At 40.7% G+C, this 23,996-nt stretch overlaps 3 protein-coding genes and 1 long non-coding RNA gene across 6 annotated transcripts in view; 1 reads left to right on the top strand and 3 right to left on the bottom strand.

The window, feature by feature from the left end:
- Nucleotides 1-213: 213 nt before the first annotated feature.
- arrdc2 (arrestin domain containing 2) lies at nucleotides 214-10,152 on the bottom strand. 3 transcript variants are annotated; one of them, XM_063496450.1, is made up of 8 exons: nucleotides 10,066-10,152; nucleotides 8,989-9,243; nucleotides 3,267-3,484; nucleotides 3,066-3,168; nucleotides 2,716-2,972; nucleotides 2,464-2,626; nucleotides 1,969-2,129; nucleotides 214-1,561 (listed from the first exon to the last, which is right to left on the bottom strand). In XM_063496450.1, the coding sequence occupies exons 2-8, from the start codon at nucleotides 9,239-9,241 to the stop codon at nucleotides 1,508-1,510; spliced, it is 1,209 nt and encodes a 402-aa protein (XP_063352520.1). In that variant the 5' UTR covers nucleotides 9,242-9,243; nucleotides 10,066-10,152; the 3' UTR covers nucleotides 214-1,507. The 3 variants fall into 3 exon arrangements, with proteins under 3 accessions (XP_063352520.1, XP_063352518.1, XP_063352519.1); XM_063496448.1 differs by lacking the exons at nucleotides 8,989-9,243; nucleotides 10,066-10,152 and adding an exon at nucleotides 4,862-6,164; XM_063496449.1 differs by lacking the exons at nucleotides 8,989-9,243; nucleotides 10,066-10,152 and adding an exon at nucleotides 4,871-6,135.
- Nucleotides 10,153-11,829: 1,677 nt separating this feature from the next.
- Nucleotides 11,830-12,664, bottom strand: LOC134642917 (uncharacterized). The gene is made up of 3 exons (XR_010096333.1): nucleotides 12,550-12,664; nucleotides 12,218-12,290; nucleotides 11,830-12,018 (listed from the first exon to the last, which is right to left on the bottom strand). It is a non-coding gene; the product is annotated as an uncharacterized LOC134642917 (long non-coding RNA).
- Nucleotides 12,665-16,414: 3,750 nt separating this feature from the next.
- On the top strand, nucleotides 16,415-18,386 carry uba52 (ubiquitin A-52 residue ribosomal protein fusion product 1). Its single transcript, XM_063496451.1, has 5 exons — nucleotides 16,415-16,489; nucleotides 16,909-17,020; nucleotides 17,413-17,499; nucleotides 17,807-17,909; nucleotides 18,229-18,386. The coding sequence occupies exons 2-5, from the start codon at nucleotides 16,918-16,920 to the stop codon at nucleotides 18,320-18,322; spliced, it is 387 nt and encodes a 128-aa protein (XP_063352521.1). The 5' UTR covers nucleotides 16,415-16,489; nucleotides 16,909-16,917; the 3' UTR covers nucleotides 18,323-18,386.
- Nucleotides 18,387-18,946: 560 nt separating this feature from the next.
- Nucleotides 18,947-23,996, bottom strand: part of LOC134642892 (homer protein homolog 3-like) — a 48,769-nt gene continuing 43,719 nt past the window's right edge. The window contains exon 11 of the mRNA XM_063494958.1: nucleotides 18,947-23,562. Coding sequence (XP_063351028.1) covers nucleotides 23,377-23,562 — 186 coding nt within the window. The 3' untranslated portion in view covers nucleotides 18,947-23,376. The remainder of the gene's footprint in view (nucleotides 23,563-23,996) is intronic.

Genomic DNA, 23,996 nt, shown 5'->3' on the forward strand with positions numbered 1-23,996 from the left:
GAATCACTGAGCCTAGCTTGTTTCTCCACTGAACCCTGCCCTTGGCAGTAATATAGCTTTGACTCATGGTGTTGGAGATGCTGTTCCAATTCACTGGCACGCAACATTGCTAAACAGAGACTCTCTATTATTTTCCTTTAAAAGAAAAAGAAAAAAGAAAAAAAGCGGGCGTCCTAGCACACATACCAGTCAAGGAAACACTGAAAACAAACATCTGTTCAAAAATTATTTATTAGAAAAAACAATTACAAAAATTTTGGCAATACTGTGAATCAACAATTGCATTTGTATAAAAAAAATAATACATTCGTCGAACTTCAGCCATTGAAGTCACACAGCTGAACCTGAAGACTTCTGAAACTCCTTTTTTTTGGAAGTTGAGGAGAAACATAATCCTTGAGAAGATTTTTTTTGGAATGTTCTTTGTCCCTATGTTTCAGTGGCATCTCCACCTAAAGGCTTGACCCACAGCACCGAGGCATCTGGCTCCCACCGAAAGATTCAGTCCACACAGCTTGGAGGTCTCCACTCCTCCTGTCCTTTTGTTTAGCAGCTGGGAGAGCTAATCTATGAGCCTCGTGCAGTTTTATAAGCAAACTGGAACCCCCTATTTTATTACCACTGCATTATAACACCACAGCTATCTAACACTTCAGTGCCTTGAGCCTTGTGTTAACACAACAACGCTCTTGGAATTCATCCACATACATGCTGACTGCTTCTTTTTTGTTCTAAGTTCTTGCAGGATACATTCAGCTCTATCCAGCTCTGTCTGAGAGAACAGCTCCCTGAAACTGTCATGCAAACTTCAACTGCAGATAATTAAGGCACACATATTTTTTTCCCTTTTACATATTGTTACCTGCATGCGTAACTTTTCTGCTCCACCGTCACACCTACAGATACAGTATGCGCTCGAGTAACAGAAATCACCGTAGGCACACAATGCATAGTGATGTGTGTTTTAAAAATGTCAGGCATAGGGAAAGTTGGAAACTGAGGGAAATAATTGCACTTCTCTCTTTACGCCACTCAAAGATGACAGTCGGCCATCTTATCAAGAGCGCCTTTTTCAGACATCTGAATGCCAGGTTCAGTTCCAACTTTCTGCCTGGTGAATATCAAGTGATCTCAACCCTTCCCAAAATGTCCCAAATTCCTTGAAAACACAAAAAAATATATAGATATCTTCACGTTAGGGAATCGTTGATTGGGAGGTATTTGTAGCTCACCACGCAGGGAGCCAAAAGTCACTTGGGAAGGACAGGAACCGAAGCAGAGAAGTTGCTTTCCTTTCAGCCAGAACAGGAAAGCGTCCACTTTACTGGACTGGAAACAAAGTGGCACCTCCTCCACTAACATCCAGTTCCTGTGAGCTCCGTCTCCTGGCGCTCCAGTCAATCTGTTAGCAAGTGCTATTAATCAGAGAGACATAATCCGGGAGAAGACAAATCTCTTGATTTGTTTCGTTAATGAGGCTGCTTGAAGCTCAGGTAGGGCTCTTGGTTCAACATGTCATGCAGCGAGGTCTCATGTTGATGGGCTGAGGGTTGGGGTCAATCTGCAGGAAAGAAAAGAAAAACAAAATGCATCAGATGAAGGTTGGGCAAGCAGATAATCCAGTCTTTGAATAAAACACTCTTCAATTATGCTCAACCTACACTCTGCTTACACCCACAGATTTGTTTCTATTTAGCTATTGTTACACAACACAGCTGAGATCTCAAGGTTTTAGTAAGCAGGGAATAAAAGGCCTTTATTTATATTTTATATATATATATATATATATATATATATATATATATATATATATATATATATATATATATATATATATATATATATATATATATATATATATATATATATATATATATATATATATATATATATATATATATATGCTTTTATATGTGCCACTCAATCTCAGTAAACAACAGGAGTCGCTTCCAGCCAATGGTGACTCACCTCGCTGTACACTGGTGGAGGTCTGAAGCGAAACTCTTGGACAAAAGCCATTAGGGGTCGCTCCAGGATCCCGCTCAGGTCATCAGCCTGTTGCGAGGCCACGGCGTTGTGGCGCTGCTCGGCCTCCTCCTCGGTCACCACAGAGCTGTAATCTGGAGGAGCTGCAGGGAAAAAACACGGGCAGGATGAGTAAACTCGCCTGACGCGACGGAACAGCACAGGTCCAAACATCGAGCTGCTGACTCATGACTTCATTTTGAAACCCCACGTAACGTTAAGCGCCTTTGGCAGTAACAAACACTGATCTGATCCAACATGAGTTTCTGTGGAACCAAAACCTTTGTTTGTACATCTGACTCATGCAGTATTGTGGCTTTCTTGTCAAAGCAAAAAGTGGCACGCTCTAAAAATAATACTGGCAAAAAGAAAGAAAAAGTTGTTTGCCATGTGGGGAATTTTTCCTTTTCTTCCCATAAAGCAGTACGGGACACTTACGCTCTGGCTGCTCGGGGATGGCCATGCGCAGCCACTCCAGGTTGACGCTGTACTGGCTGCTGACGCTGGATGTCCGGCTGCCGAAGGGATGGAGGGGTATGGTGCCTATGACCAGAGGCAGCTCGAGACACAGCTTGGACGTTCCGGGTACATCAACACAAACCTGACGGGAGGAAAGAGAGCTTATTATGCTACCTGGACTGACTGCGGACTCAGAACTGCAGCAGCGCCAATGTTAGACCGGCAGCTTACCTTCAGCATGTACTCCACTTTGATGATGCGGCACTGCAGGATGGACGGACCTACAGGTGGGATTTTGATGGCGCGGCCGTGCCAGGTTTCCCGACGTTTGGCACCAACGATGTCACCGCAAAGCGTGGCCACGACGGAGCGCTTCTGCTTCATGGTGCCGCGGGCGATGAACGTCTGCGTCTGAATGATAAAAGCTTTGGGGACAACAGATCTGGAGGTAGAGTTGTCGAACTCGGCAAAGACCGGTATCACCTCGCCTGTGGAGAGAGAAAAAGCACGCTAAGAAAGACGAGACACTACGAAATGCTCACGCAAAGTTTGAGCACATGGGAAAAGCAGAATGTGCGTACCTGGTGTGTAGCCTTTGCGGTCAATCTTTGCAGTTACTGACACCTGCCCAAAGCTGCGGTACCACGCCCGCGCCATTTTATCCTTCGTACCCGCCTGTGGTGCCTGGAGATTATAAAAACCAGTGAGCAAATTCCATAAAACCCTCAAAATGCATAAATAAACAAATCCCAGCGATGAAATGTGAAGTCTGAGGCACTTACCAGTAAGGCTGGTGTGTTAATGTCGATGGGCTCGATGACTGTAAATTCCTTCTTGATTTTCCTGACTGTGGCCCACGGCCTGTGTAGCTTAACTTTGACCCAGTAACGGATGCTGCCATGTTTTCCCTCGAAGGAGGTGACCAGAGTTTCTTCTGGCAGCTGGAAGCTGAATGGAAACTCGTGTTTGCCAGCAGGTAGGACTGTCACTTCACCGTTATCTGAAAGAAAGAGGGGAAAAAAAATTAAAAGTCAGTCACCTGTTGTTTCATTTTTTTTTGTTAATTTCCAAAAACAATTTCTATAACAGAGGGGCAGAGACTCGCTCTGTGGTAGGAGGAAGTTTTACAGCGCAGACGATCAGGTAGCACAGACTTTGTTTTATTTGATGATTTAATGGTATGTATAATGTATACTTCATATAACCTGCATCAGCTTTGCTCGACTGTGGAAATAAACCTCAACTTGACAGTGGAATGCACTCTGATTACCTGAAAGCTTATTTATTTGGCAGCAAATACCCACTTTTAAAACTATGCAGCACAACAGGCACAAAAGTATTCTACATGAATAATGCTTGTTTCATAGGAATAGTCCCGTAAGCCTGTGTTTCTCTGCAATCACATGGTTGCTTTGCTTGCTCAGAGGGGCGGTTCCTTCTCTATTGTGCTGACTGAGAACATGTTTTCCTCGAGCAATATCACACAGCCCGTCTCAACTCTCCTGGGTTCTCTTCACTCTTGCAGCACAAATCCGGGGACGCGTGTTTTGGTTTTGGTGAACCTTTGTTAGATGAATACTCCAATTTCATTTAAACAACACCAACAACATGTCAACTTCACGGGTCAAGTAGGCTGCAACAAGAAAGTCTTTCTCGTGCCCATCAGCAAAATCCCCCAAAGCAGATTCAGCTGATATGTGCTGCATGATGTGTTTTCTCATTGCTGGCTGCAGGTTTTCACACAACGTGCAGCCGAGCATAGAGGCTAAACTCAGCAGGAAAACAACAGAAAAATCAACAAAGCCCTTGGCTGCCCATTTCCTGCCTGTACTTTAAACCAAAAACAGCTCTGTGTCCAAATGAATGAAGCCAGAAACCTGAGGCTAAGTCAGCATGCAGAAGAGAGGGAAAAACAAGTCTGGATTTGCTTTCAGTTTGGAAAAGCCAGTGTTACTTCTTTCATTTTTTCCCCACAGACGTTTTGGGGGTGAGGAAGCAGCTGCTGCTCTATGATCTTTATGTACATGCTCACGTATTCTTCTTCAAGGAAGTAAAAGAAATGAACCTGAATGGTTTTCTTTTTCATTGCCAGCGTTTATACGAGTTGCTGTTCTAGTTTACAAGTTTATAAATCATTCGTAACCAATGCAAAGTCTCCGATCTAAGGTTAACTACAGAAGTGGGGGCAGTTAGACTTTATCAAGACTTCTGCACAGCCACAGAACTCATCCCTGTCACCATCTCACGCAAACATCCTGAAACACACTATTTTAAGTCTGCAGACAAATTGTCCCCACACAGATAAGCTGTTTTCACAGTTGTCTAGACCGCTCGATCACAGAGAGGACACTTTGGCTGCTTGAGTTGACAGACTTACTGGACTGACCTGCCTGCAGCAGCACCTCTCTGCGGTTCAGGTACTCCACTTCGTCGCTGTAGTTCTGGGTGTACGCGGTGCTGGAGCCCGCCGATCGGGACTCGGTCCAGTGCACTTTTGCAAAACCCTCAGCGTGAAGCTTTAGGGAGTCTACCCGACTCTCCCCGGACAGCTCCAGCACCACCCGCCCGGACACCACATCCCCACTGCTGTACACGGGAGGACAGTCCACCTCCGGAGAGTCGAAGACTATGTCAAACTTTTTCAGCTTGTCGAAAATCATTTTTTGCAGGTTTTACGACTCCTCTCTGTTCTCAAACGAAAAGAAGTGAGAGATTCCTTTATTGTTCCTTCGCAGTGTGTTTAAAGGGTGCTGAGAGTGGCTCTCCAGGTTGCTGCCGCCTACTCTCGTGTGCTCGAAAGCTCGATATGATGTTCACTTTCGGACGGCGGCCCTTTTTGCAGGCTGAGAAAGTGGGCGGAGTCTACGGATCATTATGTAAGGCCTCAGGAGAGGGTTGAAGGCTGGGCGATGCTGCCTTCAGGAACTCCTCCTTGGCGCTGACCCTTCAGACTGCTGTTGTTGTAAATAAGACATAGTCGAGACAGCTTCTTTACTCCGTCAACGTAAACAAGAAAACCTATCAAGTTTCAAAAAAGTGGACAGACGAGAACTTGAAGTTCCCAGGATTCAAACAGCACATCTGGTAAACAGCAGGCTAAACCCACTTCAAATGCAAAAGAGAAACAAGTGGTGCGTCCGTGTTTTTAGGGGGTTGTTGTTGGTCTAATTTGACCTCTTTTCTTTTTCTGCGTGTTTACAAGTTGACCTCCTGCTCCAGGAGGACGCAACAGGTATGCAACCATAGGGATACTTGCTCACAGCGGGGTCCACGAGATGATGTCAGAATTAACATGAGACTGTAATCATGATGAAAATGAAACTGAAAACAACAGCCGCTCATCTGGCCTGCTTATCAAGCAAAAAGTCCCGGCATTACTTTCCATTTTGTCGGGTTGTTAAGGTGCAGCAATTCTCCCACACACAGGCACACACACACACAAACGCCCACATTTCCAAACCAAGCCTGAAGGCAGCATAACAAACACGCAGGCTGGGTGTGGAGGCAGTGGAGGGGAAAACGGGGCCTGGGGATGATTGATGGTTACAGGTTCTTAGAAGAAAACAGGCTTACTGGGTATGCCTCGGTCTGGGAGAGACCCTGGACGGCTCAGGGTAGTTTCAGTCGGTACCGAAGCTGTTTACTCCACTTCTCCCCTGTCTCTTTTAACATACTATTGCAATTTAGTACAAACACAAGCAGCAGTTATTAAAGAAAAATAAAGAAAAGTCATAGATGAAACGCAAAGAAAAGCTCTGCGACAGTTTAATTATGTCATCAATACAGACGTCTTTCTTTAAATTTAACATTCGGCTCCAAAAATGTCCGAACAGAGTGATCTGTGCGCAGAAGTGGGGATTTTTAATCCGCCATCACGGCCACTTTTGCAGGTTCTCTTCATTCAGTCCAGAAGTCCTCAGACAAAAATCAGGTCTGCTCTGTGAAAAACAAACTTGTTTACGTCTTTGTTCCCCGGACGAAGAGTCAGCTCTCTACTGCCATCAACCGATCAACTCAAGCCCAAACTTAACTTGTAGCAAACAAGTTGCATGCAAGGAGTTCCGATTTGGACTAAAAGCAAAGCCAGCACGCCACCTGCTGGTAAGCAGGAGCAAAGCCGGCTGCAAAGTGCTCCATGCGTTAATGCAGAAGGCCATGTGGCTTTCTGCACATGCCTGATAGATCACCCCCACTGTGCAGATGACTCTGTATGATTACCCTCAGAGGGGGAGCTAAGGGGCTCCTCTGTGTGTGGAGCTGCTCACTAAACAAATACACGAACTAAATTACGACACAGCAAATATCAGCGTCACGTACATTTCTGCGTTAATTCACAGAAAACTGGAGAACAATGAGCCTTAAAAAACACTGCAAAAAGAATGGGGAACAGCAGCAGCTGACAGCACGGTAAAGAGGGCGGCGCCAAGGAGAGCCGTGGCTTGTTTTCCTTGTTGCCATAGTGACGCAGGCTGCATTTTTTAAAAACAGTCCCCCTCCACCCACCCTTTCCCCCTCTTCCTTCCTTTCTTTCTCCTGTCTTCTACCTTCTCCTTTTTTTTCTGCCCAGACCACATACAACATCCCACATGTTTAAATGTATATTTACTCCTGTTCTAAACTCACCAGGTATAAATAAATAAATGTATAAAATATAAAAAAGGAAATATGATTTTGTTCTTGGGAAGATGTAGGACACATCAGAAGGTTAAGGCTGTGCAAAAATAATTAGCGCTGCTATTTCCTGGAGAGGTCCTGCAAATGTCATTTACAGGACAAACCTCCCAGCGTCTGTGCCAGTGTAACATTATTCTGTACAACCCACACCAGTGCAGAATATACACGTACAACTTGTGCAATAAAGTTTAACAAAAAACAAAACAAAACTGCATTTGTTTGACAACATTTCTGAGACATTTTTTCTTTTCTGTGGCTATTAGCAAAGCTAAAGCTGTACCACCAGGTCCATCTTTTATACACAGGTTCTACACCTTATTCACACTAAACAGTTTTTTTAGGCTTCACTGCCTAAAATTGGAATTTGCTACAAAATCTAAACTAATGTGAAATCACATATTTTTGTGAGGATTTGACAGTTATATTGCTTTAGATAGCACACTTTATTTTATGTATAAGTATGGTGGGATTTAGAAGTTCAACACGGTGAAATAACCACGGATAACTCTCCTGTTTGGCTAATCGTAAATAAATCAATAATAAAATAAAAAGTGTTCTTCCAAACTTGATGAATGAGATGAGGAAAACTACAATGAGTTCAATTGGAAACCTTTTATTTTGTTGTTCTTTTAGTGACTGAGGTGCCTCCATAGTGTAGTGGTAACAACAAATCTCTTTTGTGTTGTGTAAGGAAAGGCATCAGGTCTAAAGTAGACAGTGATATATATGATTTAGGATTAAATGTAGGCTGTATAATTAATATGAATGTAAAAAACATGCTAAGTGCACCTTTAACCACAGTGCAGAAGGCGCAACTGTTGCAGCAGATAATGATGCACAGTCTGGAATTGCAATTTCAATTCAATTGCACTGCAGCTGCTGGCATCTAAAACTACTGGCATCTACTTATCTGCCCAAAATATGGAGTCAAACACAGCATCCTATGAAACATTAACCACTATGTTTATTTACACAGCTACGATGGCCTGTGCTCTCTGTTTCTCGATACTGTCCATGTTCAGAGAATTCAACACGTTACAGTACCACGTCCAGTACGACGTCATACCCAGTGAACCAGCTGCATATGTTTGGACTCTACACTAATGGGTTTGTGTTTAATGTCAAAGATTATGCTATCTGGCAGATATATCTGGTCGCTCACGCAGGTTTCCGCGCAACACATTTGGCCCAGGTGGCTCCAGTTTGCAAACTGCATCAACTACAAGACGAAGTGTTGACCAGCTGGCACACAAAACAGCAGCTCAGCAGTTTAACACCACATTATTTGGCGCAGAGAGAAGACTTTTCATCCACCAGGTGCAACATACACTGAAATACAGTTGTTACGTTTATATTTAGCAACAGAGCCGCAAACTGCAGAAACTTTATTGACAATAAGACTACACAGCTACATTATGGCACAGAAGAAATAGAAAAAGAGTATGAGAATGGCATCAGGTTCAACACAAATAATACAAGTATCTTTAAATGTGCTGTCCTGCCCTTTCCAGCAGTCGCAGTTAATAGTTTGCGTGTTCACCACTACTGTCACTGCATCGAGTGCATCAAAAATTAACTCATTTGCTCACTCAGTCGTTTATTTTGTTAAATATAAAGAAGAATGGCAAAAAATGATCTACTTCTTACTTGCAACTTTTGCATTATGTGTGAGCCTAATAGTGTGTTTGTGTCTCAACAGAACCTTGAAAAAAAAAGACTGTGGAAATTCACCTGGCGATATTTTACAGTCGGAGTGAACATTAACCACTGTACAAACAGAATACTAATTACTTCATGTCAGTAATATCATCTGCAATCTTTAATACTAACCTCTGATCAGATGCTGTCTCTTCCTGAAATAGGTGACTTTAGAGGTGTAGTCATTATAGACAGAGTTCATGCCACGGTTTTCCAGCCAGTGTGCTGTGGCTACTCCTCGTCCCAGCACCTTCATGGAGTGTACTCTGGTGGCCCTGCGCAGCTCCAGGACCACCTGGCCAGACACCACCTCCCCTCCAGTGAACGCCGCATCAGCCGGACCATCCAGCTCTAGGGTGAAGGACTTTATGGAGCTCAGTGCCATTTCTACATGCAAGGACAGAAGAACAGCACATAACGTGCACACACTGTTCACCGAGGTTGAGTAGGTTGCCACAGTAATGATGCAAAAGTGTGCAAAACTGTTTTTTGGGTGCTGTAAAAAATATAGGTCTACTGCAAATAGAAACAGTCAGGCAGAGTATATATACTGTAGAGTGTCAGCTGGAGACATGAATGCTTCTAAAGCTTCTGTAAACACTAGGGAACCATGACACAACGAAATTATGCATGATGTCCTACCTGCCATGTTTAAAGGCTGAATTTAAACGTGTACAATGCATTAAATAAAACTCGAATCCAACATACAGTACTGCAGTTTTTCTTTCAGAGTTATTTGTAGGGTGGGGTTTGGGTGGTCCTACTTAGGGTATAGGCCAAGATAGCAACTATTATGCAGGCTGTTTTGGTTTACAAACATACTTCATAATAATAAAACGATCCAGTGTTTCTGCTCTTTAAACAAAAATCAGGCCAAATGGTTACTTGGATGGTTTTAGTTACCTGTTTGTCCCCGACGCATTTAAATTCAGTCAACAATATTACAAAAACATTTCCCTATATACACCAAAGCCAAATCTGCTTTGTGTCGTGTCTATAATACTGTAGTAACAACCAACACACGTTTTCTGTTTATCTTAATGCATTTGGATCAAGTCAAGTTCAGCCTAATATTATTTTCCATTATGCGGCTGCTACGTGTCAAATTTATAAGCGTCCAGAAGAGTCCAGAGTTAAGAACCTGAACTGCGCCTTATTAAAACAGCTGCGACCGCTGAAGTGATGTTTAAAAGGCTCCTACTAACTCACCGACGGAAGATAAGAGACGTAGAGGTCCTCGCGAGGGTCGACGTGCTCAACTCCGCGTTCGCTCTGACTCAGTGAATGTTAAATGGAAGCCCGGGCTTTATGAACGGGGGCAGGTTTCAACGCCCAGATACAAGACAGCTCCGTGCTCTACTCCAATGAAGAAGAGCACATGCTCGCACATGCCCGCCCACTTTGCCGCTGAGGAGGAGGAGGAGGAAGGACCGCGTGGAGTGTGCTCGCTGTACATCAGTTAACAAGGTGATTTTTCCCGCTGTATTTACACCGTTTGTAGCATACTTCACCCGTGTTTATGTCTGTATATAAACAAAAAGTGCGTCACTAAAAATAGGTTAAGGATAGAGAAGGGTTGACTGCAGGCTTTTATTTTGAAGGCCGTGTGTATTTTTCATTTGAACTGTCAACGCTTAGTTCTCTTACTAGTTTTTCTATTTGCATTATAAATACCAAAAAGTGTGTATTAAACTTGAAATGTAAAAGCCTCTCTATGATAGTTATGTCAGGCAGACGTGCCTGTACGCATGTCAGGCGTTTAAAAAGGAGGAGAACAAGGCCAATGAAAAGTGTTTTCTTGTTTTGCATCTCAGTCATGTGCCCCGGCTGAAAGAAGATCTGCTCACATGTTGGTCTAAACTGGATTAAGTTGTGATATGATCATATTACTCACTCGGTTCTTTTTTGTGTTTCCAGAGTTTTGTCAATTAATAATAAAAATGTGATTAATAAATCAAATCAAATGTAAAAAATAAAAACATCCTTTTCAGCATTTTCTGTCTAATGTTGTATCAGTGCAATATGCTGTATATTCATTATTTACATGTATTGGGTTTACATGTCTACAGCAGTTCAGATAAATCAGTGAAATCATAGTTGTCCTTCATCAGCACTTGTTAATATTAAACTTCTATGTCTTGAAAGCTTAATTATTAATCATTTCCATTTACTTCAAGTGCTGATATTTTCTAATCTGGTGTATTCTGGGGTTTAATCTGATATTGCCCTGTCTCACTGGCTGGCCTGCTAACTTTCCAGCCCGTAGCTGGACTGTTGCCTTTCAGGTTGATGAACTCTAGCGTCAGTTTGTTTACACCTGCTTGCTTCCATTGCAGGCTTCTTCATTATTACTATTATTAATATTTTATCAACAGGGCCTGCTTATCTGTGTCAAGGCTGTGTATTGCTACAACATGGATTGTTTTTATGGAGTTTTGTGGTCAGTCATGCTTGAAGGAGGGGATGAGAATATTTCTCCGAAACACACGGTAACCTTCTTCTTGGCAGTCAGCGTTGACAGTGTAAACAGGGTGGAAGCAGGACAGTCAGGTTCGAGGCCGCTTTAACTCTGCAAGATATTGCAGATGAGGCTAAAGGTTTATGTTTAAGCCATCTAACTGCTAAAGCCGCACTTGTACACTGACTCAACATTTCACACAGTGCTAGCCTGGGTAAACATTTATTTATTATGATCAGGCCAGCAAGTTCATGGGAATTCTTCTGCAGTTCTCTGAAAAAAACAAAAAAAACAAACCCTGAACTTAACAGATTTGTAATTTTTAAAGCACTCAAGGATCATGGCAAAAGATTAACACGAGGATACATTTGAACAACAGTACATGTTTGTGTTTTTTGTAGAAGCTTGCAGAAAATGTAGTGCCTGTGTTTGGCCTTCTTAATCATTCACAAACTGCTACATGAAAACAGTTACGTGAAATTTTAAAACATGGATTTATTCATTTTTAGAAGCCTTTTTAAACAATAACAATATCAGTAATAATCACATATTCTCTTTAACACTCTTTGTTAACAAAAAATGCTATTCTCAGTCACATGACGCCTAATGCAGCCTGGGCGATGCAGGTTCAAGGGTTTGATTGCGTAGTCCTCACTGCTGCTGGTTCTGAAATGCTGCTGGACCAGTGGAAACCTGATATTGCTCTATTTAAACAGCAAAGATCAATAAACAGAATAATCAATATTATTTAATGATTCACAGGATAAGACAAAAATGGAAGGAAATAGAATGTATATAATTAGTGCAGTAGTCTTGCCACTAATATTATTTTTACTAATTTGGGAGCAGATATCACAATCCTGGCTCCTTCATACAGTAAAGAGAAGAAGTTAATTTTTGCACCGATGCAGAGTTGGTCTGTCCATCTTCAAAGGAAGGTAGTCGTACTTGGTGGTGCTGAGGCCCAACCCTTGTTCTGCCAGACACAATGAAAATGTTTAATATATTCACATATCTCTTTGATCAAGAAAGAAAGATAAAAGAAAAAGAAAAATAGCATCAGATATAACACAGGAGGATCATTACATCAAGCTTAACATAGCAAAATACATCATCATCATCAAATGTAAGTCCAAACTCTATGGGTCAAGTTAACCTGAAGTGAAAAACAACCATTTTTTATCTGTTAGTGAATGTTTAAAATACAAAACTAAGCAGGAGGTATGCTATCTTACATCAGAGAAGGAGATTATGTTGGTGGGGACTGACATCCTCTCATCCATCCCTTGTGTAGAGAACTAACATTTTTGTACTTTTGAATCCTAACAACTGGAGCTTCTGGGAAATAAACAAAACAGACAAATCCAGGCAGAAAAATGAATACAGAATAATATAATATCATTGCATTTTTATCCTAATATTGTATTGTAATACTTGATTTGATGACTTGATTTTAAAAGAAGCTTTTAGTCGCACAGTCAACCTACAGATCATTCAGGTGAAACCCTGCATCAAACTGTAATCCATGACCTCACTCTATTTTTTTTAGACTTTTTACTAAGACAGAAAGATTGGAAACATAATATACAGAATAAACTCAAAAAGATAATCTGGCTTTAAACTTGTAGTCAAATATTAACATTTAAACACTGTGTATAGCAGATGAATGCAGACCATCATCAAGTAAAAGTGTTCCTGCTGAGTCATGTCTCCTCAAATTAGACAAAGAGTACGCGTAACAATGAGCATAGCCTTTGGATGCCAGCTTCTTTCTTGGTATCCAAGGGCCATGAACTTTTGCTTAGCTTGATTTAATAATTCCGGTGTTGTGAATTATTAGTTACCAAGAATGAAAACTAGGAAGAAAAAAAGCCTGTGTGGGCATGGAAGAATATTCTAACCCAGCTTGTGGTAACAAAAGTCCTCCCTAGCTGTGGAGGACCAGGAGTCCGTTGAAGCAGTGTTTAAGGCTGAGCTGTGCTTGCTCTTTCACCACAGGCTGCCTGTATCAAAAACATAGATAATTCATTCATTATTTGTGTAGTGGGGAGTTCAGAAACTAGTAATAATTTTCATATTTTGCATCATTTTAAAATGACCTTTGAATCAACTGGATGTAAATGCTACTGTAGATCTTAAATCTCAAGCAGGACTAGTGCAGGACTACTGCATCAAAAAAAAAGAGCTATAAAGAGAGGCACCAGGCACTATGGCATTAATTGCCTCTACTATTTGACATCTTTGTGTATACAGCCGATCATGTGGAAGGGGTTTTCCAGTGAAGCAGAAAGGTTGCAGACCTGCAGACACCGGGCTGACTGAATGATGTAGCGTGGGTCGTCTGTCTTTCCACAATCTTCACACGATCAAACCCAGAGGCACTGAAGAGGTGTGCTGGAGGGAAACAAAACAACAGCCACCGTTATGATTTGTGTGCTGATAACACCCATGTCCTGGAAAACTTCATGAAAAGGTCAATACTCCTTTCACTTCTGCACATCTACTTTAAGTTGACACTCCAGGTCAGACTATGCACACAGCTGACAATAGACCTGAGAAAATGGGTTCCCTGGAGCAGATGAGGATTTAAAGGGAAGACACTAAATTCAGTTATTAATCATGACTTGCAGTTATGGCATTGGGTGCAAATGTATGAGAAACTTGTGGGTAATACATTTATTGCATGTAGTTGAAAAGCTGTAGTCAGTGTTAGGTTATTTTACCTTTATATTATTTTTATTGTTAATTTATTGGTAATTTTATTGTTAATTAATTCAGTGTTATAGCAAGATAACATAAGCATTATGACTTTTATGTGACCTAAATCAGGTTGAAAAGTTTAGTTGTGAGAATTTTGAGAATTTCAGTTTTTTCATGGAAATTTGTATCAGAGTAAATATTTGTCCTACTAGAACAGTTTATATCAAGCAGTTCAGATTTTCATCCCAGCCACGTCGTTATCAGAATATAAAGCTATCATTGCGATGTCTCATGACGTAAGAGATGCTGCACCCACTTTATTACCCGTTTCACTGATTGAGCAGCCCTGCTCCAAGTTCCCTGAAAGGTTTTGTTGTACTCGGAGACAAAGCTGTGATCACGCACGTCCCCTTTATTTGTGGGAACTCTGTCTTCTACAGAGAAATGAATGATTTTGTTAAACATTACATTCTCCAGGATTCGTAGATGAGTGCTCACAATCACAAGAGGTCTCATACGTGTTATTCGTTACAAGGTGATGACATTGAAAGGATGGCATTTTGAAAAGGTTTACTTTCTTCTTGAGAGTAAACACCCAGATCTGATTAATATTCATGTCAGTCAAATGACACTTTAGCAAGAAGTCCATAATCTAATGTGGATTTTTCAGTTTTACCAGAAAATCCAAAACAATTAATCTGAGTATATCTTAATTGTGTATATTTTACTAAGCTAGATGTTTAACTGTAGCTTTAACAAAAGGAGAGCCAGAGTGTGGAATGAAGCTCACTCGGATGGTGCTTTCCAGAAGCTTTTCCACATGCTGGATCCACATGGTGGCGAATGTTGGTCGGATGGGTCTCTGAGGGAGTTGTAACGAATGAGCCTGGAAATTCTGGGCCTGCGTGGTGAGGAATTCAACCATCCGAGAGTCTGTTTCCATCTTGAAGTTAGTTTTATGCATGGCACGTGGGATCAGGGGAATCTGTGGCAATGAGTGATGCTGGTAGGACACCGCTGTGTCTGTGAAGTACTCAGTGTACCCCAAGTCCTTGGCATGCCCCTGGGCTGGGATAGGGTGATGTCATGGCTCTACCTTCTTTAAATTAAAATGCTGGAATTCCTCTTGGAAACAGGTTGAGTATGCATCTGGAACGTTTCTGTACAGAAATGGGATGTTGGTCGATGGGAGCAGCTCTTTCCCCATTCGACGGGCTGAAATCAGTGTTTTCTCCAACAAGACAGTCATACTTAATACCACGACTGTCCTCCTCGAGTTACTGTAAATTGCTTGTTTAGCATAAATATGATTCTGAAGCAGGTAAAAAAAAATGCTGCAATGCTTCGCCATAGAAACGTCTGTGCTGTGGAACATGGTAATGTTGATACTGCTGCTTGCTGCTCCTGCAGAGAAAAAAATAAATACTGTGGTGTCCTGTTACCTGTCGAAAGACAGTGAGTGGAGTGGACACAAAATTATTCAGCAGGAAGATGTATTTCCATAACAAGGATATGTAAAATGTCTGTGTTATTTTAGGTATGAGAATTTTCCAAAACAGAAAAATGCCTTGCTGAGGACACAGTAGACTCCTCTTTGCCTTTTCTTTGGTGGTGTTAACTCTCTAAAGTCTTGTCTATTGGTACCATAATACATAATCATAGATAATAAAAATGCATTACGCAATTAACTCATTTTAAAAATATGGGCATAAGCTTAACAGTCTATGTTTTGAAATGATTAAAATATAAAACAAAATAAACCGTCTTTGTCTCAAAATAAGCTAAAAGGTTTATTTTTTCACAGCTCAGCACTACTGTAAACCTAACATTACCTAAAATGTCCTTTTGCAATACAGTATGATTATTTCAACATTACAGTGGAAACATAGGCTTTAGGGAGCATTTTAAATAATGGGAGCTCAATTAAAATACAGAATATATTTAAAAAGCTTTGATAAGACACAAAATTCAAGTTAGATGTGGAAATGCATACATATGAAAAAGCAGCCTCTTTTTGTTTCATTCATACGGGTTGTCGGTGATCGCAGTCACTTCCAGTTCTTCAACAGCAGGTGTCCGTCAAAGTTCATTTTTGACCACTCTGAATCTTCACAGGTTCATATAATTCACAATGAGAGTCGGCACTCTGTCAATCGTTATATTCACTCATTTTATGCCGGTATTATTTAATTAACTGATTTGTATGAAGTGTCAGAGCGAATTACACCGCTCGCTCGAGTTGTCTGTTTATAAGCCTCCGTGGTGTACAGATCTGATTATTACAGCGTTCGTCGGGGCTAAATGAAAGGGGAAATATCTAAAATGTTTTCATAATGAAAAAATACAGTTTTAAAAATGTGAACACTTTTACTTCTAATCACATTTTATTCGCAAAGAGACAGCAAATTAGGAAGTGACGTATTTCAGCGTCAGCCTCTTCCGCTCTCTTTTCGTTGAGGCTCAGCTAGCGGCCGGGTGGGTACACGTTTTGTTCAGCAATATTTATCGTTTTTAAGATTATAATAAATGTTTGAATTTGACTAAAACGATATCGTTTTCATCCTCTAATGACAGCTTGTATGTCTGATGTAGTCTTACATTAGTTTCAACGAATAAAATTGACATAATTGTGATTAAATTCCGCGCTGACGATAAGCATGTGGCAAGGCCTGCAACGAGCCTCTTCTGCTAGCGTTTGCTAATGTAATGCTAACTTACCAAAAGCGTCGACAGTCGGCAAAATGATTAAAAGAGTTTATTTATTAGGATAAAAATTGCCAAAGCTTTTATGATCTAGCTTTATTATTCAACGATTCGGTTTTTACTGTGGTCAGTCAGCGAGCTAAGTAGCTACACGGCTAAAATTAAAGCTAACGTCATTTTTCTGTGAACAGCCTGCAAACATGCAGATCTTCGTGAAGACGTTGACGGGGAAGACCATCACCCTTGAGGTGGAGCCCAGTGACACTATTGAAAATGTCAAGGCAAAGATCCAGGACAAGGAAGGTGAGCTAACACGTCTAATGTGACGGTTGTGACTTCTTGAAAAATAGTTGGCTGCTCAAGATGTAATTGGTCTACACCTTAAATAAAAGGGGCAATTCGAGTGAGCCAGACTCTACATTTTAATACATGAAACTGCGAATTGGTAGATATTTAGTGTCCAGAACTCTAGTGGCTGTGGTTTTGAATTAGAAACGTGGGTTCTTTGCCTTTAAGACTGTTATGGCTTAAGGTACCAGTTGAAACAGATTTGCATTCAAAATCACACATTAGACCACAAAGGTGACATAGATGGACTTGTTTGGAGCAACCTGTGAAGTGATTTAGCTTTAGATTCTGTTGTAGTTAATGTTCATGTTAAAGTGCAGATTGGTTGACTAGCGTTGTGTTTACAGGAATTCCCCCTGATCAGCAGCGTCTGATCTTTGCTGGCAAACAGCTGGAGGATGGCCGCACACTGTCCGACTACAACATCCAGAAAGGTAACGGCTGTGTTGTTTCTGAAGTTGGCAGTAGCACACAGTAGACAAGCTGCCTATTATAAAAGCGTTATGAGAAAGTACTCATTAAATTTGTTTTGTATCACAAATATGCTTTGCTACAGTTGCCAGTAGTTTGTGTTTAACGCTATTTTGGATATGTAGCTATGGTATGGTGTCATTATTTTTCTGTTAAATGATTTTTGATTGACTTTTCAATAACCAAGGTGTGCGTCAGTTTTCCTGGTAGAGTAGGCTTTCTGTTTAAATATAAATTTGACATTAACATGATGTATTTACTTTTCACCAGAGTCTACTCTCCATCTGGTTCTGCGTCTGCGTGGTGGCATCATTGAGCCCTCACTCAGGCAACTGGCCCAGAAATACAACTGCGACAAGATGATCTGCCGCAAGTAAGTCCAGTCCTAAGTATGAAAATTTGATTATCCTCAGGCCTGCTCTTATTTCTGTTGATATACATTTTAAAATATATAATTCAGTGTTGGTAGAGGACCTTATAAACTACTTTCAGAGGTCTTTGTATATATTTGAATTGAGAAATAATCAGGTAGATTTACTTTGGTTTGGTTGCACAGTGCTTTAGTGTCACCTGAAATGGCAGTTGGGAACAGCTGACCTTAGTTTTTGGCTGAAGTGGGTTTTCTCAGGATCTTTTTCATTTCTAAACCCTGAATGTTTTTAAATTGGTACGCTGACCTTTTTGTTTTGCAGGTGCTATGCCCGTCTGCACCCCCGTGCTGTCAACTGCCGCAAGAAGAAGTGCGGACACACCAACAACCTTCGTCCCAAGAAGAAGCTGAAGTAAACATTTACAACTAAATTGGCACTTTGTGCTATTTTGTGTTAAAATAAATGTAGAAAAAAAAACTGCTGCTTGTCTGATTTGTGTTATTTAATGAAAAGGTAAGGTGTGTGTTTGTTAAATTCACTTGAGAAAAGTGACCATAAGGCTGTGCTGGCTAAATTAACAGCCAGGAAAAAAAAATAACCAGATTAACTGCAGTAAGGTGAAGCTGGTGTAATTGACTATTGGGATTTAACAAGAGCTCCCAATTAAGTCCTGGGATACTCATGAAACCTGCTTCGTGGATCTGGTTTAGGATTAAATTTAAGCTCTGTTCCAAAACTAGATGATGTTAATTTTGTGTAGTTTACAACAAAACCACATGTCACGTGTCAATTGACATCAATGTTGGGCAACAAAATACGCAGCTGGTGTAGTGATTTAGAAGTTAGTGTGCAGGTTTTACCTGGCTGATGATTAAATACAAGTTTTCCCACTGGTTACTGTTCTAACCCAAGCAACATGAAGGGAATAGTAGACTTTTCCACTTTTTGTATTTATGAAATAGTTAATGTGAGGATTAACACCAGGTTGCCGGCGGGGAGGGGGGGGGAGGGGGGGTTCATCACACAAGAACCACAGCAGTGACTTTGCATGACAGTTTTAATGTTTAAAACCTTTATATACAAATCCCATACAAGCACCTGCTCTCCTCAGATTCAGTTTTTGTACCTTCTTTGTATTTCACAACACTTCAATGAGACTAACCTGAACTAAACTATTCTGAGGTATTTAGTCATACTGAAAGGTTAAATGTGTCAGATGGCAATGAATGATGGGTAAAAGCTGACATGAGATGAAGATCAGTGTCACTCATAAATTGGCTGTTTGTCGATTCCAGTTGTGGCTTCTGTTGGACATCTTTGATACTGCGTTCTCTCAGAGCGGGCAACAGATGTTTGTTTTTTTAAAAGTCCTTATTCCACCGTATTTTCGGAGGAATCTACACTCAAGTTCAAAAATATATCCTTCAAACAGCTGGTGATCTGCATTTCACAAAATGTATTGTGAGACTTTACAATAAGGGGTATCAAAGTGTATTATTAACTCTTCAGGACAGGCATATTTGAACAGAACCATAAAGTGCAGTAGTAAAACGTGGTTTATCATTGCAGCCACAGATGATGATAATAAAACACCAAATCTCTACAAGGAGACAGAAGTGCAATTTAACTCAACAGGTCCTGAAATATGAGTTGGATTACTCCTTTCATGTTATGTAGCTACACAATAATACTGCACATTAGTCAGTTTTAAGACCACTGATTATATTTTGTATCATGATCACGTATTGTGAAATGCTTAATTATCCTTATTCTAAAATGAAAAAGTATTTACTCTTGCAGCACACAAGAACTACTCCTAATGCGTTGACGCAGTGTTATTGTGCAGCACTCAAACACAGGAATAAGGCCGTTTGAAGTGTTTCTGATGTCATTCATGTGGAGTTTATCCAGAGGAGCTGCTAGCCTGTTTTCTTCATGCTTACTAAAGGCTGGTAGCAAATTCGCATAATCTGGTGGAGCGATGACAAAAAATGCAAACATAAGACTTTGCAGAGGACTCATTATCTACAAAGTGCTTGTATCAACTATTAACAGGCAATTAAGCTAGAATTTTATTATTGCTAATTTGTTAATTGTTGCATGTAGCAGCTGATGTTAGAAACCCCCAGACCTTTTGTAACTTGTCAAAGTGATGAAATATCAATCTTTATACCAAGTGTTAATGTGATAATAGCAATATAATGCAGAAATGTGGCATTATTAACATATTTAGTACATTCAGAATTAGAACTGCTGCAGCAATTCTTTTGATTATCTGCAGTAAAACTTAAGAGAATCCTAAATCAGTATATCATATACACTGTCAGCTGAACATGCTATAACACTAACAAGGAAAGTAAGGGGGGTAATAAGGGGATGCTATTACATTATATTGTAGTTTATTACATTAACACATTTCACAATTTGACATGTTACGATTCTGGCAGTCACTGCATCACCAGCTGCAAAGACCTGCACCTTATTTGTACCTAGACTATTACTGTCATACGAAGAAATCAATAATTCATTGCAGGGCATTAAGCAAAGATCGATAGATATTGTGCATCAGAAATTCTCATACAGCGCTGACAGACAAGTCAATTAAGTACCAATTTACTAAAACTTCTGCAGTTGTGCTTTTAACTGGAGCAGTCCGAGGTTACACGCACACATCCTCACAGGTTTCACCATTTATGTGAGGACACTCGTGCTCCCTAACCTTACCGTTATGCCAATATTAACACAAAAACAAAGCCTTAAGGGACATTTCACCTCAAAATAAGATACATCTAGTTTTATTTATCCATTTAAATCTATTTGACCTCAGCTGTAGACATATCTACCTTCTCATCTTACTATAATACACAGATTTTATTATAATATGCAACATTTGTTTCCTCCAGCTCCTCCTACAAAACCAGTACTTGAGCAATTAAAGTTGGCACACAGGTACATCCTAGGAAGGTTCTTATCCATATCACATGACAGCCACCTCGTAATTTTTTTTTAGCATTTAACACCTTATAAAAGCATCAAATCTTATTATTTCATAACAATAGCATCTAATTTATATCCAAAAAGTTTCAATTGTTTATGATATAGTATAGGTTGCCTGGCAATCACCTGTGACAGGCTTTTAAATTGACCTGATTTTAGCCTTTACACACCTGTAACACAGCAAACAATCCTACAGCACAGGCATGTGCTAGTTAATATAATGGAACTAAAAGGCAGTTTTGCCTTGTGAGCAGTTTGATGTAGGATTTATATTCTGTCTACTTAACCAAGCCTATCAGCTGTATCACTGGATCTACCTGTAATGAGAAGTTTCTACTCACAACAGCGTGACAGCATGTAAACGTTAACAGCAGCCTCCTCAGCTCTGTTGTAAACTTGACTAGCTGCAATCTTCGTTTGGTTGGTGAGTGCAGCTGGGCAGAAAGAAACTAACTCCTACACAAACCAGCTCACACCAAAGTACCAGGGTCAAAAGTTCTGCTATTTCTTTGATTTCAAATGCATTGTTTGTGTTTGTGGTCATTATGTTCAAGAGAACGCATAGATGTCTGCAGCAGATGCTTCTAATCGTCACCCTCACCAGAGCAAAAACATGTACATTTTGGGGGTATCTGTCCCTTCAAAGTACCCTTTAAAGTTGTTAGGGTCGTTCCAAATGTCCTCACATCAATGGTTTTGAACTAGTATTGGTAAACACACACACACACACACACACACACAGCTTCACATTTCTTGGCAGGTATGGGGCTTCTGCAGAGCTCATGCAGGGCTCTTGTAGTGATCTACTCTGCAGCTCCACCGAGCCTCTCTCTAGGGTTATTACTATTATGGTAACTGATAGTGTTAAGCAACAAGGAAAAAGTACATTAAGCAGAATTGTTATATAACTTTGTGAACACGGACAAATGTAAACGAAATAAAACTTGGCACACACGCTTTGAAGTGCAATCTCAGTGTCCGGGTGGGAAAACGGCACGTGTACAGACCAGAGCTGCTGATATTACTGTCCATAACAAACTCAGTTCCTGCAGCTTGAATTTTGCAACATTTGTGGCCGTTTTCTCCATCCTAACTGCGAGTAACTCATCGATGAACATAAATAATAGAGTAAGTGGTGAGAAAGAGCAGTCCTTATAAAACATGAACAAAAACAGTTGTACGCTGGCGATGGAGGAGACAGAATGGGAGCAGGTTGTTGCATCTCTGAGTTTGTAGATGTTCGGGCTGGTGTCAGACCAGTCTAGGCTGATGACGGTGAACTAGAGCAGAGTTTATTCAGGGCCTTTGCTTCCAGAGGCTCTTACACAGCTCACACTTTTACCGGGTGCATCTCCACAGTATCAGCAGAGAATCGTCACTTTTTAAAAGCAGACATGACAAATACGTAAATTTAAGAACTGAAAAAAGAGAAAACGCTTCTGCCAAAACTGCACTGAAATAAGCATTTATGGAAAGCCACTTTGTTTCTATGACCCAAACATCGAGATTTATGAAAAGTTGCTTATGTTTAACTTAGCTATAAAATATAAAAGCAGATTATATTTGATTTCACAGCTCTCCCAAGGTTGATGAAACCCTTGCTCTTACAGCGCTGCAGTTTTCATGGTTTGAGGGTTTCAGACTTCCTACTTTGCAGGAAAACAGAACAGTACAAACCCTGTCAGGTAAAAATCTTCCTTCAATATCTGCCTTTGCAAAATTCTACGGTAATCAACTCAGGGTGTTATATACCATTAGGTTGAAATCCTTCACCTCTCCTCTTTACTACTGAAAATCACAAGGTCAGACTTTGACAAAAGCCACTTTCAGACATGCACTTCTTTCCATTTACCGCACGGCATTTGAATGCATCGGTTTACATCCAAATGAACACTGCGGTAACTTTTCTATGTTGCGACAGCAATCCTACTAGGGTGGACCGAGTAACATTTATACATCACTTTAGCATAGCAGAGGGAAAAAGAGGACAGGGCTCGCCAAGACGCAAGGTAATCTGAGGAATGCAATGTGGAGGGCGATGCAGGAGGCTCAGTACAAGAGCTCTTTTTTACTCAGTGATGTTTCAGCATTGGCAGAGTGTGTTTAAGTCACTAAAACTCTCCAATGCTCCATGTATTGCAAAGATTGCATCACTTTGTGGATACGTCTGAGGGAAGCCATAATGTAAATCTGACTCATGTCTGAATGAGGAGATAAAAAAGTCTGAAAAGTGCTCATTTTTATGGCACCAGCAACAGAAGGGCTTTTATATGAATGGTGTGAATGGCAATGGTGGTTTGCTCTGCACATAGCACCTTTAAGAGGTTTCCAATGCTGGACTGATGGTGAAAAACAAAGAAAGTTCAACTATAGTGTGTTTGCCTCCATGTTGCTCTGATCCCGTCTCTGCCGTTAGATCAGTTAAACTGGTGGGAATGAGACTGTGGAGATGCACCCCAGCTCCTGCTGTGGCTACTTGCTGACCAGTTTTGCCAGACTCTCTTTCAGGTTGTTCAGGTCACCGATTTTGATGTCCAGAACATCAATGATCCGTCGTACCTCGACCTCCGCGTGCGCCTGCTCCTCCCGGTTGGAGGCCAGGGTTTTTTCTGCGCTTTGAACGCGATCCTCCAGCTCCACATTTCGTCTCTCCAGATCCTGCAGATGCACGGTTATTAATTCAGGTTTTCACTTTTCATTTAACCCAGTAATTGCTACCAAAAGTGCATGTTTGCCCACATTCTTATCCACAAAATGCCACAAATGTTAGTCTTTAATACAATGTTTCTGCAGGTATTTTGCAGGTTTCTCCAGAATATGTTGACAAGATTGACAAGTTATGTTTTGGGAAAAACCGGATCACAATTAACCGAGTAGAAAAAGTACAGGCCTTTATATTGTGTTTCTATACATTTAAACTTCAGAAAATATGCTGTAAAACAGATGTATTCCAGTGAGATACTGCGGCTGCCGACTGCTATAAAATTTGCTAAAAAACTCCTCTCAGAGTAATTCAGTTTAAACTGTTTATAATCCAAATTCAAATCTGAAGTTTCCTGTTTTATGGGGTAATTCTGTATGCGAAAAAGCAC

This window comes from Pelmatolapia mariae, linkage group LG15 (assembly GCF_036321145.2).
Source record: "Pelmatolapia mariae isolate MD_Pm_ZW linkage group LG15, Pm_UMD_F_2, whole genome shotgun sequence".
In the NCBI taxonomy this organism is placed as follows: Eukaryota; Metazoa; Chordata; class Actinopteri; order Cichliformes; family Cichlidae; genus Pelmatolapia; species Pelmatolapia mariae.

What these genes read in the sequence shown, in the direction of transcription:
- arrdc2 (XM_063496448.1), bottom strand. Translation starts at nt 5,144, where the DNA reads ATGATTTTCGACAAGCTGAAAAAGTTTGACATAGTCTTCGACTCTCCG. An exon ending in AAGTGGAGTACATGCTGAAG is followed by an intron (nt 2,627 to 2,715) that starts GTAAGCTGCCGG and finishes TCCTCCCGTCAG; the next exon opens with GTTTGTGTTGATGTACCCGG. An exon ending in CTCCACCAGTGTACAGCGAG is followed by an intron (nt 1,562 to 1,968) that starts GTGAGTCACCAT and finishes TCTTTCCTGCAG; the next exon opens with ATTGACCCCAACCCTCAGCC.
- uba52 (XM_063496451.1), top strand. Translation starts at nt 16,918, where the DNA reads ATGCAGATCTTCGTGAAGACGTTGACGGGGAAGACCATCACCCTTGAG. An exon ending in CGACTACAACATCCAGAAAG is followed by an intron (nt 17,500 to 17,806) that starts GTAACGGCTGTG and finishes ACTTTTCACCAG; the next exon opens with AGTCTACTCTCCATCTGGTT. An exon ending in GACAAGATGATCTGCCGCAA is followed by an intron (nt 17,910 to 18,228) that starts GTAAGTCCAGTC and finishes TTTGTTTTGCAG; the next exon opens with GTGCTATGCCCGTCTGCACC.